At 42.4% G+C, this 16,772-nt stretch overlaps 1 protein-coding gene across 1 annotated transcript; it reads left to right on the forward strand.

Moving 5' to 3' along the window:
- The first annotated feature begins 7,191 nt into the window (after positions 1-7,191).
- Positions 7,192-12,728, forward strand: LOC120052689 (transmembrane 4 L6 family member 4-like). The gene is made up of 5 exons (XM_038999744.1): positions 7,192-7,632; positions 8,442-8,531; positions 11,400-11,545; positions 11,683-11,866; positions 12,228-12,728. The coding sequence occupies exons 1-5, from the start codon at positions 7,459-7,461 to the stop codon at positions 12,246-12,248; spliced, it is 615 nt and encodes a 204-aa protein (XP_038855672.1). The 5' UTR covers positions 7,192-7,458; the 3' UTR covers positions 12,249-12,728.
- Positions 12,729-16,772: the final 4,044 nt, after the last annotated feature.

Genomic DNA, 16,772 nt, shown 5'->3' on the forward strand with positions numbered 1-16,772 from the left:
TTGATCCCCTCTACCACACGGAACCCCACTAATCTACTGTCGGAAACGCACGAGGTGGCTAAAATCAGACTTCCATCCTATGCTAGCTTGCTACCAATGGCTCAGCTAGCTGTCTGAATCGCCGTTACCCCAACCAACCTCACTACTCACTGGACTCTTATGATCACTCGACTAAGCATGCCTCTCCTTAATGTCAATATGCCTTGTCCATTGCTGTTCTGGTTAGTGTTTATTGGCTTATTTCACTGTAGAGCCTCTAGCCCTGCTCATTATACCTTATCCAACCTTTCAGTTCCACCACACACACATGCGATGACATCACCTGGTTTCAATGATGTTTCTAGAGACAATATCTCTCTCATCATCACTCAATACCTAGGTTTACCTCCACTGTATTCACATCCTACCATACCTTTGTCTGTACATTATACCTTGAAGCTATTTCATCGCCCCCAGAAACCTCCTTTTACTCTCTGTTCCGGACGTTCTAGACGACCAATTCTCATAGCTTTTAGTCGTACGCTTATCCTACTCCTCCTCTGTTCCTCTGGTGATGTAGAGGTGAATCCCTGCAGTGCCTAGCTCCACTCCTATTCCCCAAGCGCTCTCTTTTGATGACTTCTGTAACCGCAATAGCCTTGGTTTCATGCATGTTAACATTAGAAGCCTCCTCTCTAAGTTTGTTTTATTCACTGCTTTAGCACACACTGCCAACCCGGATGTTCTAGCCGTGTCTGAATCCTGGCTTAGGAAGACCACCAAAAATTCTGAAATCTCCATTCCTAACTACAACATTTTCAGACAAGATAGAACGGCCAAAGGGAGCGGTGTTGCAATCTACTGCAAAGATAGCCTGCAGAGTTCTGTCCTACTATCCAGGTCTTAACCCAAGCAATTTGAACTTCTACTTTTAAAAATCCACCTCTCTAAAAACAAGTCTCTCACCGTTGCCGCCTGCTATAGACCACCCTCTGCCCCCAGCTGTGCTCTGGACACCATATGTGAACTGATTGCCCCCCATCTATCTTCAGAGCTCGTGCTGCTAGGCGACCTAAACTGGAACATGCTTAACACCCCAGCCATCCTACAATCTAAGCTTGATGCACTCAATTTCACACAAATTATCAATGAACCTACCAGGTTTAAATGCCTTCCTCACCATCTTAAATAAGCATGCCCCATTCAAGAAATTTAGAACCAGGAACAGATATAGCCCTTGGTTCTCTCCAGAACTGACTGCCCTTAACCAACACAAAAACATCCTATGGCGTTCTGCATTAACATCGAACAGCCCCCGTGATATGCAACTTTTCAGGGAAGCTAGAAACCAATATACACAGGCAGTTAGAAAAGCCAAGGCTAGCTTTTTCAAGCAGAAATTTGCTTCCTGCAACACAAACTCAAAAAAGTTCTGGGACACTGTAAAGTCCATGGAGAATAAGAGGACCTCCTCCCAGCTGCCCACTGCACTGAGGAGAGGAAACACTGTCACCACCGATAAATCCACTATAATTGAGAATTTCAATAAGCATTTTTCTACGGCTGGCCATGCTTTCCACCTGGCTACCCCTACCCCGGTCAACAGCACTGCACCCCCCACAGCAACTCGCCCAAACCTTCCCCATTTCTCCTTCTCCCAAATCCAGTCAGCTGATGTTCTGAAAGAGCTGCAAAATCTGGACCCCTACAAATCAGCCGGGCTAGACAATCTGGACCCTTTCTTTCTAAAATTATCTGCCGAAATTGTTGCAACCCCTATTACTAGCCTGTTCAACCTCTCTTTCGTGTCGTCTGAGATTCCCAAAGATTGGAAAGCAGCTGCAGTCATCCCCCTCTTCAAAGGGGGGGACACTCTTGACCCAAACTGCTACAGACCTATATCTATCCTACCCTGCCTTTCTAAGGTCTTCGAAAGCCAAGTCAACAAACAGATTACCGACCATTTCGAATCCCACCATACCTTCTCCGCTATGCAATCTGGTTTCAGAGCTGGTCATGGGTGCACATCAGCCACGCTCAAGGTCCTAAACGATATCCTAACTGCCATCGATAAGAAACAATACTGTGCAGCCATATTCATTGACCTGGCCAAGGCTTTCGACTCTGTCAATCACCACATCCTCATCGGCAGACTCGATAGCCTTGGTTTCTCAAATGATTGCTTCGCCTGGTTCACCAACTACTTTTCTGATAGAGTTCAGTGTGTCAAATCGGAGGGCCTGTTGTCCGGGCCTCTGGCAGTCTCTATGGGGGTGCCACAGGGTTCAATTCTTGGACCGACTCTCTTCTCTGTACACATCAATGATGTCGCTCTTGCTGCTGGTGAGTCTCTGATCCACCTCTACGCAGACGACACCATTCTGTATACTTCTGGCCCTTCTTTGGACACTGTGTTAACAACCCTCCAGACGAGCTTCAATGCCATACAACTCTCCTTCCGTGGCCTCCAATTGCTCTTAAATACAAGTAAAACTAAATGCATGCTCTTCAACCGATCGCTGCCTGCACCTGCCCGCCCGTCCAACATCACTACTCTGGACGGTTCTGACTTAGAATATGTGGACAACTACAAATACCTAGGTGTCTGGTTAGACTGTAAACTCTCCTTCCAGACTCACATCAAACATCTCCAATCCAAAGTTAAATCTAGAATTGGCTTCCTATTGAGCAACAAAGCATCCTTCACTCATGCTGCCAAACATACCCTTGTAAAACTGACCATCCTACCGATCCTCGACTTCAGCGATGTCATTTACAAAATAGCCTCCAATACCCTACTCAATAAATTGGATGCAGTCTATCACAGTGCCATCCGTTTTGTCACCAAAACCCCATATACTACCCACCACTGCGACCTGCACGCTCTCGTTGGCTGGCCCTCGCTTCATACTCGTCGCCAAACCCACTGGCTCCAGGTCATCTACAAGACCCTGATATGGTAAAGTCCCCTCAGCTCGCTGGTCACCATAGCAGCACCCACCTGTAGCACGCGCTCCAGCAGGTATATCTCCCTGGTCACCCCCAAAACCAATTCTTCCTTTGGCCGCCTCTCCTTCCAGTTCTCTGCTGCCAATGATTGGAATGAACTACAAAAATCTCTGAAACTGGAAACACTTATCTCCCTCACTAGCTTTAAGCACCAGCTGTCAGAGCAGCTCACAGATTACTGCACCTGTACATAGCCCATCTATAATTTAGCCCAAACAACTACCTCTCCCCCTACTGTATTTATTTATTTATTTTGCTCCTTTGCACCCCGTTATTTCTATCTTTATTTTGCACATTCTTCCACTGCAAATCTATCATTCCAGTGTTTTACTTGCTATATTGTATTTACTTCGCCACCATGGCCTTTTTTTGCCTTTACCTCCCTTATCTCACCTCATTTGCTCACATTGTATATACTTGTTTTTTTCTACTGTATTATTGACTGTATGTTTGTTTTACTCCATGTGTAACTCTGTGTTGTTGTATGTGTCGAACTGCTTTGCTTTATCTTGGCCAGGTCGCAATTGTAAATGAGAACTTGTTCTCAACTTGCCTACCTGGTTAAATAAAGGTGAAATAAATAAATAAAAAACAACAGCTCTGCTCTGCTCAGGCAAGCGCAATACCAGATTGACCATGCAGGGCCTTTTAGTACGCAAAACTAACTATGCAAGACGTTTTGTTGTAGGCAGAATGCATCAGAGGAAGACTGGCCCGTACTCTACACAGACCAGTGAGGCATAACCAATCAGTGATCAACCAATCAGTAGGCCTATATGCAAATAGACCATTGCCATACATGGATCTTTGCCATTCACTTTGAACTAGACTGTGTTTACAGCATTAGCGGTCATGAGTAGATGTGCTTGTTTTGAGATCTAAGGGAGAGCTGCATGTAGCCACATGTGCACATGTGTTCATATCTTTTGCTAGTTAGTGAATTATTAGCCCAGTTATAGATCATTTGTTGTCAGCAATGGGGGAGTTATTGCTTCCTACAAGAGCACAACACGTGTACATTAAAAGACATCTTTGAAAAGCTAGTCAGGTAAAGAGAATTGTTTTGTCTTAAAGGGGCAGTGTTGTATTTTGAGAAAGGCAGAAATAAGCTAAGTAGTCAATATGCAGAGGGTAGCATAATTTGTCTGATTCTCTGCAATAATGGTATGGGAATAATAATGCATTTTATTATTATATTTATTTTTTAAGTGGTTTCTTGCATCAAACAACACAACATTTTCAGTCACCTCCTTGTCTGAAGGACAAGTGGATACACAGGTTAATGTCAAGCCCTGCATGTTTTTTTCCAAAAGTATCATGGAATGAAGGCCTATGTTGAACACCACACATTGGCTGCTGCTGTAGGCTGAATGACAGAACAGCTATTTCCATGTTAAAATGTTATGGGATGCATTTTACGCATTGTTTTTTTATAGTAGGACACTCTGGTAGGCCTACATTATGATCAAATAGCCACAGTAGCCTACCTGACAACTGTCTGAAACTGTAACTTAATGCGTGTACAGCCTCAGTGTTCACAGAAACGCGTGCTGGAAGTTGCACCGAATTTTCACAACTTTCAAGTTTGCGCTCAGCAGACCTAAAAAAAGAGGGAACATTGTATATGGTAAATACAGTGTATTCGGCCTCCCGAGTGGCGCTGGTAATCCGTCTGGCCCCGCAGCCTTGTGTATGTTGACCTGTAAAGGTCTTACTCACGTCGGCTACGGAGAGCGTGATCACACAGTCATCCGGAACAGCCGATGCTCTCATGCATGCCTCAGTGTTGCTTGCCTCGAAGTGAGCGTAGAAGTGATTTAGCTCATCTGGTAGGCTCGTGTCACTGTAGGCCTGTCACTGTAGGCCTCCTTGCTCGCACACGCTCGCACACGCTCTTTCAGTTCTGTCCACACATTTTCTAAAGGATTGAGGTCAGGGCTTTGTGATAGCCACTCCAATACCTTGACTTTGTTGTCCTTAAGCCATTTTTCCACAACTTTGGAAGTATGCTTGGGGTCATTGTCCATTTGGAAGACCCATTTGCGACCAAGCTTTAACTTCCTGACTGATGTCTTGAGATGCTGCTTCAATATATCCACATAATTTTCCTGCCTCATGATGCCATCTATTTTGTGAAGTGCACCAGTCCCTCCTGCAGCAAAGCACCCCCACAACATGATGTTGCCACCCCCGTGCTTCACGGCTGGGATGGTGTTCTTCGGCTTGCAAGCCTCCCCCTTTTTCCTCCAAACATAATGATTGTCATTATGACCAAGCAGTTCCATTTTTGTTTCATCAGACCAGAGGACATTTCTCCAAAAAGTAGGATCTTTGTCCCCATGTGCAGTTGCAAACCGTAGTCTGGCTTTTTTATGGCGGTTTTGGAGCAGTGGCTTCTTCCTTGCTGAGCGGCCTTTCAGGTTATGTCGACATAGGACTCATTTTACTGTGGATATAGATACTTTTGTACCTGTTTCCTCCAGCATCTTCACAAGGTCCTTTGCTGTTGTTCCGGGATTGATTTGCACTTTTTGCACCAAAGTACGTTCATCTCCAAGGTCTTGGCTGATTTATTTTGATTTTCCCATGATGTCAAGCAAAGAGGCACTGAGTTTGAAGGTAGGCCTTGAAACACATCCACATACATCCAATTATGTCAATTAGCCTATCAGAAGCTTCTAAAGCCATTACATTATTTTCTGGAATTTTCCAAGCTGTTTAAAGTCACAGTCAACTTAGTGTATGTAAACTTCTGACCCACTGGAATTGTGAAACAGTGAATTATAAGTTAAATAATCAGTCTGTAAACAATGATGTCCTAACCGACTTGCCAAAACTATAGTTTGTTATTAACAAGAAATTTGTGGACTGGTTGAAAAGCGAGTTTTAATGACTAAGTGTATGTAAACTTCCGACTAAATGTTTGTAAATAAAGTATTTTGTTTTTTATTTGTAATACATTTGCAAACATTTCTAAAAACCTGTTTTCACTTTGTCATTATGGGGGATTGTGTGTAGATTGCTGAGGATTTTTATTTAATCCATTTTAGAATAAGTCTGTAACGTAACAAAATGTGGAAAAGCTCAAGGGGTCTGAATACTTTCCGAAGGCAAATCAGTATACAATCAGTATAGAGCCAATACCCCAAATAGACTTTGAACCCCTTTGTACAGTACAAAGGGGTTCAAAGTCTTTTGGGGGTATTGGCCCTATATTGATTGTCTAGTTGTGTTATGTTCTACACTGAGTGTACAAAACATTAGTAACAACTGCTCTTCCATGACATAGGATGACCAAGTGAATCCAGGTGAAAGCTATGATCCCTTATTGATTTCACCTGTTAAATTCACTTCAATCAGTGTTGATGAAGGGGAGGAGACAGTTTAAAGAAGGATTTTTATCCTTGAGACAATTGAGACATGGATGGTGTGTGTGCCATTCAGAGGGTGAATTGCCAAGACAAAATATTTAAGTGCCTTTGAATGGGGTATGATAGTAGCTGCCAGGCACGCCGGTTTGAGTGTGTCAAGAACTGCAAAGCTGCTGGCTTTTTCCTTTTTCATGCTCAACAGTTTACCGTATGTATCAAGAATGATCCACCATCCAAAGGACATCCAGCCAACTTGATGTCAACATGGGCCAGTCAACATGGACCAGCATCCCTGTGGAACGCTTTCGACACCTCGTAGAGTCCATGTCCCAATGAATTTAGGATGTTCATAGAGCAAAAGGGGGTGCAAATCAATATGAGCAAGGTGTTCCTAATGTTTTGTACACTCAGTGTACATTTACCTTGTAGCCTATACGTCATAAATCTAATAGTGCACAATATGCTGTTGGCATTGTTGTTTTCAGACTAAATATTATGCATTAATATAAGCTTAAATGTGAATAAAACTATGTAAAGGAAAAAAGTTATTCTTGAATGATAATCAGATTGTATTGGAATGTTTGCAATGTGTGATGCATTATTTAAATCATGTAATGTCAAATTATGAGAGGCTTCATGGGTGTTTCACTACAACATTGGCCGAGTAAAATACCATAAAGTATCAGGAAAAAGTATAGCCTGAAACATACTCCCATTCATAACCATGTAGGGACTCCAATAGGCTGACAGTGTGTTCAATACCTCCCCCCCCCTCTATCTCTCTGTCAGGGCTGGGGCCAGGCAGGCAAATGCTATTGTAGAACATTAACCGGACCGGATGGTTGCCATAGCACAACCACTGTAAATTCAATTTAAGGCAGTTACATCATGACATCATCCAACCAGCAGTCTATATATACACCCCTTCCCAATCTGAGGGATTGAGAACGTTTGGTGAGTCTGGACAGGTACAATCCTAGATAGGAACCTTTTACGGAGGACGTACAGTTTAGGTGTGTACGAGTTTGTGTGGGAGCCCTTTGGACTTTAGAGAACCCCTTTTGGCCCTGTGTGACTGTTTTGGCTGATAAGGTGAACCATGTGCTCGGGTAGCTTTGCCAAGTCCCTGGGCATCACCCTGATCCCCCTGGCCATCTTGTGTGTGGTCAGTAACATCCTGCTCTTCTTCCCTGGGGGGCTGGTCGCTGATGACAATGACCATATCACTAAAGAGGTGTGGTACTTTGGGGGAATCATGGGATCTGGGGTTCTGGTAAGTCAACTGTTACGGAAGGGATGGAAAAGGGCTTTTGACGTGGGGCTTTTAATAACTTCTAATAGCTCTCTAATGTACGCATTTCTAATTTCAATGGTTTTACTTGAATATCTCTATTCAACGTGTGGAGAAACAGAAATGTAGAAATATTGGCTTGAGCCTTTCAGAAAACAGGTGAACAGTCAGGCAGATATATACAGTCGTGGCTATCGGCCTATGCGGTGTGTTTAGGAGCCCGTCTCTGTCTACAGGACGGCTTTAGTGAGATGAACGGTCCCTTTTGAGAAGATTTGTTTCCTACTACGAACTAGGCTGTGGGTTTTGGTTGAGAGGCTGGGAGTGGGTCAGATGTAAATCATTTATAATGTATTATAACTGCATAATAGTATATGAGGTACAATTTTAAACGATTAAAAATGAAGGACTGAGGTGGGCTTGACCAACATGCTTGTGTTATTCCAGCATTATTAGAATGTGATGAAATGTTTAGAATAATGTTCCCGGTGTTCAAAAGACAGTGCCACGCTGTTTTCGCTTCTTAAGCCAACCTGCCGTTGTCCTTCCTGTTGCCGATGACAGACACAGTAGTCTCCCTACTATTCGGATTCAAGCCAATATGATTGTCTGCGCTATAGTGAGCATTTACAAAATGGAGAGCAGTCTTCCTGGTCTTATCTAAATGGTTGTGGGTAGTATGATGTCTTTCTGTCCAGATCTTAAATCAATAGTTGTGTATCCTAATTGGTTGTGCGTATATTATTGCGCTCTGATCCTAATGATTGTGTGCTGTATATCTTTCTGAACAGATGACCCTCCCAGCACTGGTCTTCCTAGGACTCAAAAACAATGACTGCTGCGGTTGCTGTGGCAACGAGAGTTGTGGAAAAAGATTTGCGGTGAGTAACGTTACATGGAGAGAAAAAAAAAACATGCAACTTAATAACATATATTTATTTAGTTAAAGCATGGGGCACCCAAAGCAGTACACTGGCAATTCACAGGACTCCTACAGACAAAGCCCTCATTATACTGGTGGCCAGCAGATAAGAGAAGCGTACAGTTATGACTATAATTACTGTTCCCTGAAGAAGGCTATGGGGAGTTTGCACACTACCGCCCCCTACTGAAGAGCATTAGATCACACCTGACAAGGCCAATCAACACTGTGCCTGACCGTAAACCCGGTCTTCCACAGGTGATAAATCAGAGGATTCATTCTTTCAATTGTGTTCTTGTACCTCGTTTCCCTCCTTCATGGAACAGTAGCTATAGTCATAACTGTACATTCCCTTTCAGTAGGTCAACTCAGTACAAAACAGCTATGGGGATAGAAAATCACACCCTAAGTAGACCCCAGCAGACACCAAATGAAAACGGCGACCCGACAGAAAACCTGCCTTTATGATACATACGATTGGCTTACAAGATGTGTTAAAAGAAACCCGTTCAGATAATATACCATATCACCCAGTCATCATCATCACAATATCCTCACCAAGACCGCTCCAAAATGATGCACAGTCCAGCTTATTGTCTACTGTATGCTCACATATGGAAAGGATCTCTTAACAAATTGTGTAAGTCAATCTTATCTGATTATGTATCATGAAATAGAAGAAAGCACACTTCAATCAATGAATCACATTTCTTTCGTAAAGCTCTTCTTATATCAGCAATTGTCTCAAAGTGTTTTACAGATATCTAGCCTAAAACCCATAATGAATAGAGGGTGCAAACACTTCAAGACTGTAAGGTCAGATGGCTTTTCATGCTTTAGGAAGTCAATGTGTGTGGGTGTGGTGGTAAGAGACATGGTAGTTAGGGATCAGTTCAGGTCACACCAGGTAGTCAGCAGCACGGGAGAGGCAGCCCAACCAGGTGGATTGGGGACAGGCACAGCCAGGAATCCTCAGGCGTAGAGTGAGAGAAATGGGCTAATTAGTGGGGGCATTCAGATCCAATGTTTTATTGATATTCATTCTTTATTGACTATTAATTGCACTTCATATTGCACACGTTTATGAACATATCCTTTAATAAATCTAATTTTAACATTATAATTTCACTTCATAAATGTTACATTTTTCTTATTAAAAGTTGTGAATAATGTTTTGTAAACAAGTTCATGCCAGAAACTGCTTGTTCAGTAAGCACAACTTTTATTTTGAAACTATCAGACCAGCGGTGAAAAAAAACAGACTGCTGCAACCTGATTGGCTGAATGCGATACGCAACATCCGGGACTAGCATTAGGCACTCAAGTATGGTGGTGTAAAATTGTGTTTCACAAAGAAAGTATGGATATTTTCCCACCTTCTCACTATTAAATTGAGTTAAGGAGGAAATTGACTCCTTTGCAGCCTGAATGGAGAATGTTGTATGTATGAACCTGTGCACGGTGGATAGAAGTGTACAGTCGGCTGCATACATTCACTTTGGACGGTAAAATTACGACTCAATATCGCCATCTGTCGACCTTTGGCTAGATGCCGCCAGGGATTGGGCACGTACACAGTTAGGTCATTCCTGCCTTTCGCTGTCATATGCCGGAGAAACAGCTTCCACAATCCACTGGGAGAGACCCTGTTTAGAAAGCGCTCTACCACGAGCCAGATTAGAAAAACAGAATAAAAAAATTGGTCACACAAACTGACACCCCTGGTCCGCTCAAGTATGCGTAATGCTCATACCGGACAGAGGGCATGTACCGCTCTGCTCTTCAGAAGCAAACAGGGGGAAAAAGCTCAAAAGCTAGAGACCTGTAGGACATAGTCATGACCTTAGGGGCGAAGGACACAACGTGACTTTAGAGTTGCCAAAGGAGAACTTTATACAGGAGGGGTGAACGGATAACGCGTGGAGATCTCCAACGAGTTTAGCTGAGGCCAAAGCCACGAGTGTAGGAGAGGATCTTGTAGGAGAGGATCTTCAGATCCACAGACTCCACCGATTCAAATGGGGCCTCACACAGCACATCCAAAACCCAAGCCAAATCCCATGTAGCCGCAATAGGTTTAGAAACCGGCCTAAAACCACACTGCCAGGGGAAGAGCCCCAGGAGTGGCACCATCAATTTTCACACGAAACGCTGAATTAGCTGCCATATACACCTTCAAGGAATTAATCTGCGTTTCGGGATTATCACTTGTGGAAGGCGGGGCTTCCGGTGAGGCACGGTATTCATTGGCCTTGTCAGGCGCGATTCTAATGTTCTTCATTAGAGGGAGTTAGCGTGCGAACACCCAATGTACGGAGTTCACCGACTGAAAGGAAACAAAGAGGAGGCCGTTAGCTACAGCGCTCTCTTACCACCTGACCAATAGTATTATTCGATCTCATACTGGTACCATACTGCAGCATTGTTTATGAGGGTGCCGTTGCTTTCAACAGATTTTGGGGCAAAAGGATCAATTGATCTATTGTCCATTGTTGCATTGGTTGGTTCAAGGAAATAATTGTTTCAAACTGTTGCTGATATATCAAGCTGATATGCTCACAGTATAAGTAAAGACCTAAAGTCCATCCTGATCTAGGATCAGGAGCCCAGACCTGTCCATATAATCTTATCAATTATGGTCTGAAAGCCAAACTGATCCTTACTCTGAGACGTTGTATGGATACGGGCCCTGAACACTAGTGTTAGTCCACTGAGCTAAAAGTGGTAGGAGGGGCTAACGAAGTCTTTGAGTCACTTGGATGGCCTGGGTTCAATACCCAGATTGATTGAATTGGACCTCTGTAACTGTGATCCTTATTTTCCTCAGATGTTCACCTCGATCATCTTTGCTGCGGTGGGGGTTCTGGGGGCTGGCTACTCCATCATTGTGTCTGCTGTTGCAATTCATAATGGACCAATGTGTCTCTATACCAATGGTACAACAGAGTTATGGACCAACCCCTTTGTTGACGGGTAAGAACTGTTTTACGACTCAAAACACATTGTTGTTAAAACATTGTTTATGCTTTGACAATGTGTCTGTCACTCACATACATTACAGTGTGCTGAATCTTATTTGACTTTTTGCTGAACTTCACCATTTTCACCAGTGACTACCTGAATAACCACACCCTGTGGAAGGCCTGTAAGGCACCTCAGGGCATTGTGACCTGGCACCTGACCTTGTTCTCCATGCTGCTGGTGATGGGCCTGCTGCAGGCTGTACTCTGTGCCATCCAGGTCATCAACGGACTCATCGGTGCCATCTGTGGAGACTGCTGTGGCCGCTGTGGGGTAGGAGGACCAACCCTCGTCTTGAAACACCACAATCTTAAATACACATCTAGCCCATATGCCAAATTGGGGTCACAAATACTTTTGCTCTAGTGGAACATACCTTTTAACTAATTGTATTCTAAAGCCCAGAGCTGGACTGGACCTGCCCACATCTAACGCTCAATAAGGCTAGCCCCCTATTGACATTTTCACCCACCTGTGTCACTGACCTCTCGGGCCATGTGTTGTCTGACCATGAACTGCAGTGAGCTTAGCAACAATTAGCTCATCCATGATTGTCACACTAATACACTGTATAAATATGTTTGTATTTGAGTAAGAGTTGATTTGAAAGTTTTGTCCTGTGTTTGTCTTTCAGAGTACTGATGGTGCAGTCTGAGGATGTTTGAGCCTCTCAGAAGACTTCTTATAACAACTGGCTTTCTATGAGGTGTATTTAATTTAGCTAAATATATATTTTTTAAATTCAACAATTTCCTACCTACTTAAGTTGGCCTTTTGCTATATAGAAAATATTAGATTTATTTAAATGAAGATAATACATTTAACGTAATTAAACTTATTATTCAATATGTTTAAAACATGATAGTATTTTTTACATGTTATATTGTCATTTCATATTATGTACCGTAAAAGACATGTCCAACAGAACACTTGGCATCAATTAAATCTATCAAATATTTATCTTATTTAATTGCAAATCATTTTCGCTATTTACAAACACACAAAAAAAACATTCATAAGTTTGACAGAGTGAGTGGACCACACCTGCATTGGCCTTATTTTAGTAGGCCTGTGGGTTAAGTTAAGAATTTGTTCTGAACTGACTTGCCTAGTTCAATAAAGATTTAAAAAAATACATTTAAAAATTCATTTTATAACTTTATTCTGGCTACTTCTTGTTAATGGAGGGACATGGCTAGCTTCCCTCCTCTGTGTCAAAATGTACTGTAACGGCATGGGGTTACTGAGGAGTCTTTGTCATGTTGGGTTATCTGTGACATTATGAGGACGTTGATTCCACTATATTATACAAACACACAACAATGCAGGTATCTCCAACCCAAACCCGATTTGCATTAAACATGTTCGAATGGTAGATGCAAAACAATATATTTAAATACTTATACTTTATAAATATATGGCTTTGGATAGACCTAGTTGGCTAGGGTGTGTGGCGCGGTATTATGATGGTAGTGGATGTTTTGTGTGTGTGTGTATATACTGTTGAAGTCGGCAGTTCACATACACCTTGGCAAAATACATTTCAACTCAGTTTTTCACAATTCCTGACATTTAATCCTAGTAAAAATTCCCTGTCTTAGGTCAGATCATCACTTTATTTTTTTAACCTTTATTTAACTAGGCAAGTCAGTTAAGAACAAATTCTAAATTTCAATGACGGCCGAGGAACAGTGGGTTAACTGCCTGTTCAGAGGCAGAACGACAAATTTGTACCGTGTCAGCTCGGGGATTTGAACTTGCAACCTTTCGGTTACAAGTCCAACACTCTTACCACTAGGCTTCCCTGTCTTTTAAGAATGTGAAATGTCAGAATAATAGTAGAGAATGATTTAATTCAGCTTTTTGTTCTTTAATCACATTCCCAGTGGGTCAGAAGTTTACATACACTCAATTAGTATTTGGTTGCATTGCCTTTAAATTGTTTAACTTGGGTCAAACGTTTCGGGTAGCCTTCCACACGCTTCCCACAATAAGTTGGGTGAATTTTGGCCCATTCCTCCTGACAGAGCTGGTGTAACTGAGTCAGGTTTGTAGGCCTCCTTGCTCACACATACTTTTTCAGTTCTACCCACAAATGTTCTATAGGATTGAGGTCAGGGCTTTGTGATGGCCACTCCAATACCTTGACCTTGTTGTCCTTGAGCCATTTTGCCACAACATTGGAAGTATGCTTGGGGTCATTGTCCATTTGGAAGACCCATTTGCGACCAAGCTTTAACTTCCTGACTGATGTCTTGAGATGTTGCTTCAATATATCCACATCATTTTCCTGCCTCATGATGCCATCTATTTTGTGAAGTGCACCAGTCCCTCCTGCAGCAAAGCACCCCCATAACATGATGCTGCCACCCCCCGCTTCACGATTGGGATGGTATTCTTCAGCTTGCAAGCCTCCCCCTTTTTCCTCCAAACATAACAATTGTCATTATGGCCAAACAGTTCCATTTTTGTTTCATCAGACCAGAGGACATTTCTTCAAAAAGTATGATTTTTGTCCCCATGTGCAGTTGCAAACCGTAGTCAGGCTTTTTATGGCGGTTTTGGAGCAGTGGCTTCTTCCTTGCTGAGCGGCCTTTCAGGTTATGTCGATTTAGTACTCGTTTGACTGTGGATATAGATACTTTTGTACCCGTTTCCTCCAGCATCTTCACAAGGTCCTTTGTTGGAATTGATTTGCACTTTTTGCACCAAAGTACGTTCATCTCAAGGAGACAGAACGAGTCTCCTTCCTGAGCGGTATGAAGGCTGCGTGGTCCCATGGTGTTTATACTTGCGTACTATTGTTTGTACAGATGAATGTGGTACCTTCAGGTGTTTGGAAATTGCTCCCAAGGATGAACCAGACTGATGGAGGTCTACAATGTTTTCCTGAGTTCTTGGCTGATTTCCTTTGATTTTCCCCTGATGTCAAGCAAAGAGGCACTGAGTTTGAAGGTAGGCCTTGAAATACATCCACAGGTACACCTCCAATTGACTCAGATTATGTTAATTGGCCTAACAGAAGCTTCTAAAGCCATGAGATCATTTTCTGGAATTTTCCAAGCTGTTTAAAGGCACAGTCAACTTAGTATATGTAAACTTCTGACCCACTGGAATTGTGATACAGTGAATTATAAGTGAAATAATCTGTCTGTAAACAATTGTTACTAGTGTCATGCACAAAGTAGATGTCCTAACCGTTTTGCCAAAACTATAGTTTGTTTTAACAAGAAATTTGTGGAGCGGTTGAAAAATTAGTTTTAATGACTCCAACCTAAGTGTATATACACTTCCGACATGTATGTATGTATGTATGTGTGTGTGTGTGTATATATATATATATGTGTTTGTGTATAGATACATACACACACACACGTCATTCCAGTTTTTTATTTTTATTTGTAATATTTTCTACATTGTAGAATAATAGTGAACACATCAAAACTATTAAATAACCCATTTGGAATCATGTAGTAACCAAGAATTTGTTAAATCAAAAATATATTTAATATTCTTCAAAGTAGCCACCATTTGCATAGTCTTGGCAGTCACTCAACCAGCTTCACCTGGAATGATTTTCCAACAGTCTTGAAGGAGTTCCCACATATGCTGAGCACTTGTTGGCTGCTTTTCCTTTACTCTGCGGTCCAACTCATCCCAAACCATCTCAGTTGGGTTGAGGTTGGGTGATTGTGGAGGCCAGGTCATCTGATGCAGCACTCCATCACTAATTATTGGTCAAATAGCCCTTACACAGCCTGGAGGTGTGTTGGGTCATTGTCCTGTTGAAAAACAAATGATAGTCCCACTAAGCGCAAACCAGATGGGGTGACGTATCGCTGCAGAATGCTGTGGTAGCCATGCTGGTTAAGTGTGCCTTGAACTCTAAATAAATCACTGACAGTGTCACCAACAAAACACCATCACACCTCCTCCTTCATGCTTCACGGTGGGAACCACACATGCGGAGATCATCCGTTCACCTACTCTGCGTCTCACACAGACACGGCGGTTGGAACCAAAAATCTCACATTCGGACTCATCAGACCAAAAGGACAGATTTCCACCGGTCTAATATCCATTGCTCGTGTTTCTTGGCCCAAGCAAGTCTCTTTTTCTTATTGGTGTCCTTTAGTAGTTGTTTCTATGCAGAAATTTGACCATTAAGGCCTGCTGTTTTGCGGGTACTATTTAATGAAGCTGCCAGTTGAGGACTTGTGAGGCGTCTGTTTATCAAACTAGACACACTAATGTACTTGTTCTCTTGCTCAGTTGTGCAACGGGGCCTCCCACTCTTTCTACTCTGGTTAGGGCCAGTGTGCGCTGTTCTGTGAAGGGAGTAGTATACAGCGTTGTACGAGATCTTCAGTTCCTTGGCAATTTCTCACATGGAATAGCCTTCATTTCACAGAACAAGAATAGACTGACGAGTTTCAGAAGAAAGTTATTTGTTTCTGGCCATTTTGAGCCTGTAATTGAACCCACCAATGCTGATGCTCCAGATACTCAACTAATCTGAAGGAGGCCAGTTTTATTGCTTCTTTACCAGAACAACAGTTTGCAATTATTTTAGCACAGCTGAAAAAGGGTTTTCTAATGATCAATTAGCCTTTTAAAATGATAAACATGGATTAGCTAACACATTGTGCCATTGGAACACAGGAGTGATGGTTGCTGATAATGGGCCTCTGTAAGCCTACAGTACAGCGGCCCATTATCAGCAACCATCCCTCCTATGTAGATATTACATTAAAAACAGAAGTCATTTACAACATTAACAATGTCTACACTGTATTTCTTTAATGGACAAAAAAAAGTGTTTTTCTTTCAAAAACAAGGTCATTTCTAAGTGAACCCAAACTTTTGAACGGTGGTGTGTATATACACTGCTCAAAAAAATAAAGGGAACACTTAAACAACACAATGTAACTCCAAGTCAATCACACTTCTGTGAAATCAAACTGTCCACTTAGGAAGCAACACTGATTGACAATAAATTTCACATGCTGTTGTGCAAATGGAATAGACAACAGGTGGAAATTATAGGCAATTAGCAAGACACCCTCAATAAAGGAGTGGTTCTGCAGGTGGTGACCACAGACCACTTCTCAGTTCCTATGCTTCCTGGCTGATGTTTTGGTCACTTTTGAATGCTGGCGGTGCTTTCACTCTAGTGGTA

This window comes from Salvelinus namaycush, chromosome 8 (genome assembly GCF_016432855.1).
Source record: "Salvelinus namaycush isolate Seneca chromosome 8, SaNama_1.0, whole genome shotgun sequence".
NCBI classification, from domain to species: Eukaryota; Metazoa; Chordata; class Actinopteri; order Salmoniformes; family Salmonidae; genus Salvelinus; species Salvelinus namaycush.

Excerpts from the sequence above, each read along its gene's own strand:
- LOC120052689 (XM_038999744.1), top strand. The coding sequence starts at position 7,459 with ATGTGCTCGGGTAGCTTTGCCAAGTCCCTGGGCATCACCCTGATCCCC. Across the intron at positions 7,633-8,441 it reads TCATGGGATCTGGGGTTCTG|ATGACCCTCCCAGCACTGGT; the intron begins GTAAGTCAACTG and ends CTTTCTGAACAG. Across the intron at positions 11,867-12,227 it reads ACTGCTGTGGCCGCTGTGGG|AGTACTGATGGTGCAGTCTG; the intron begins GTAGGAGGACCA and ends TTTGTCTTTCAG.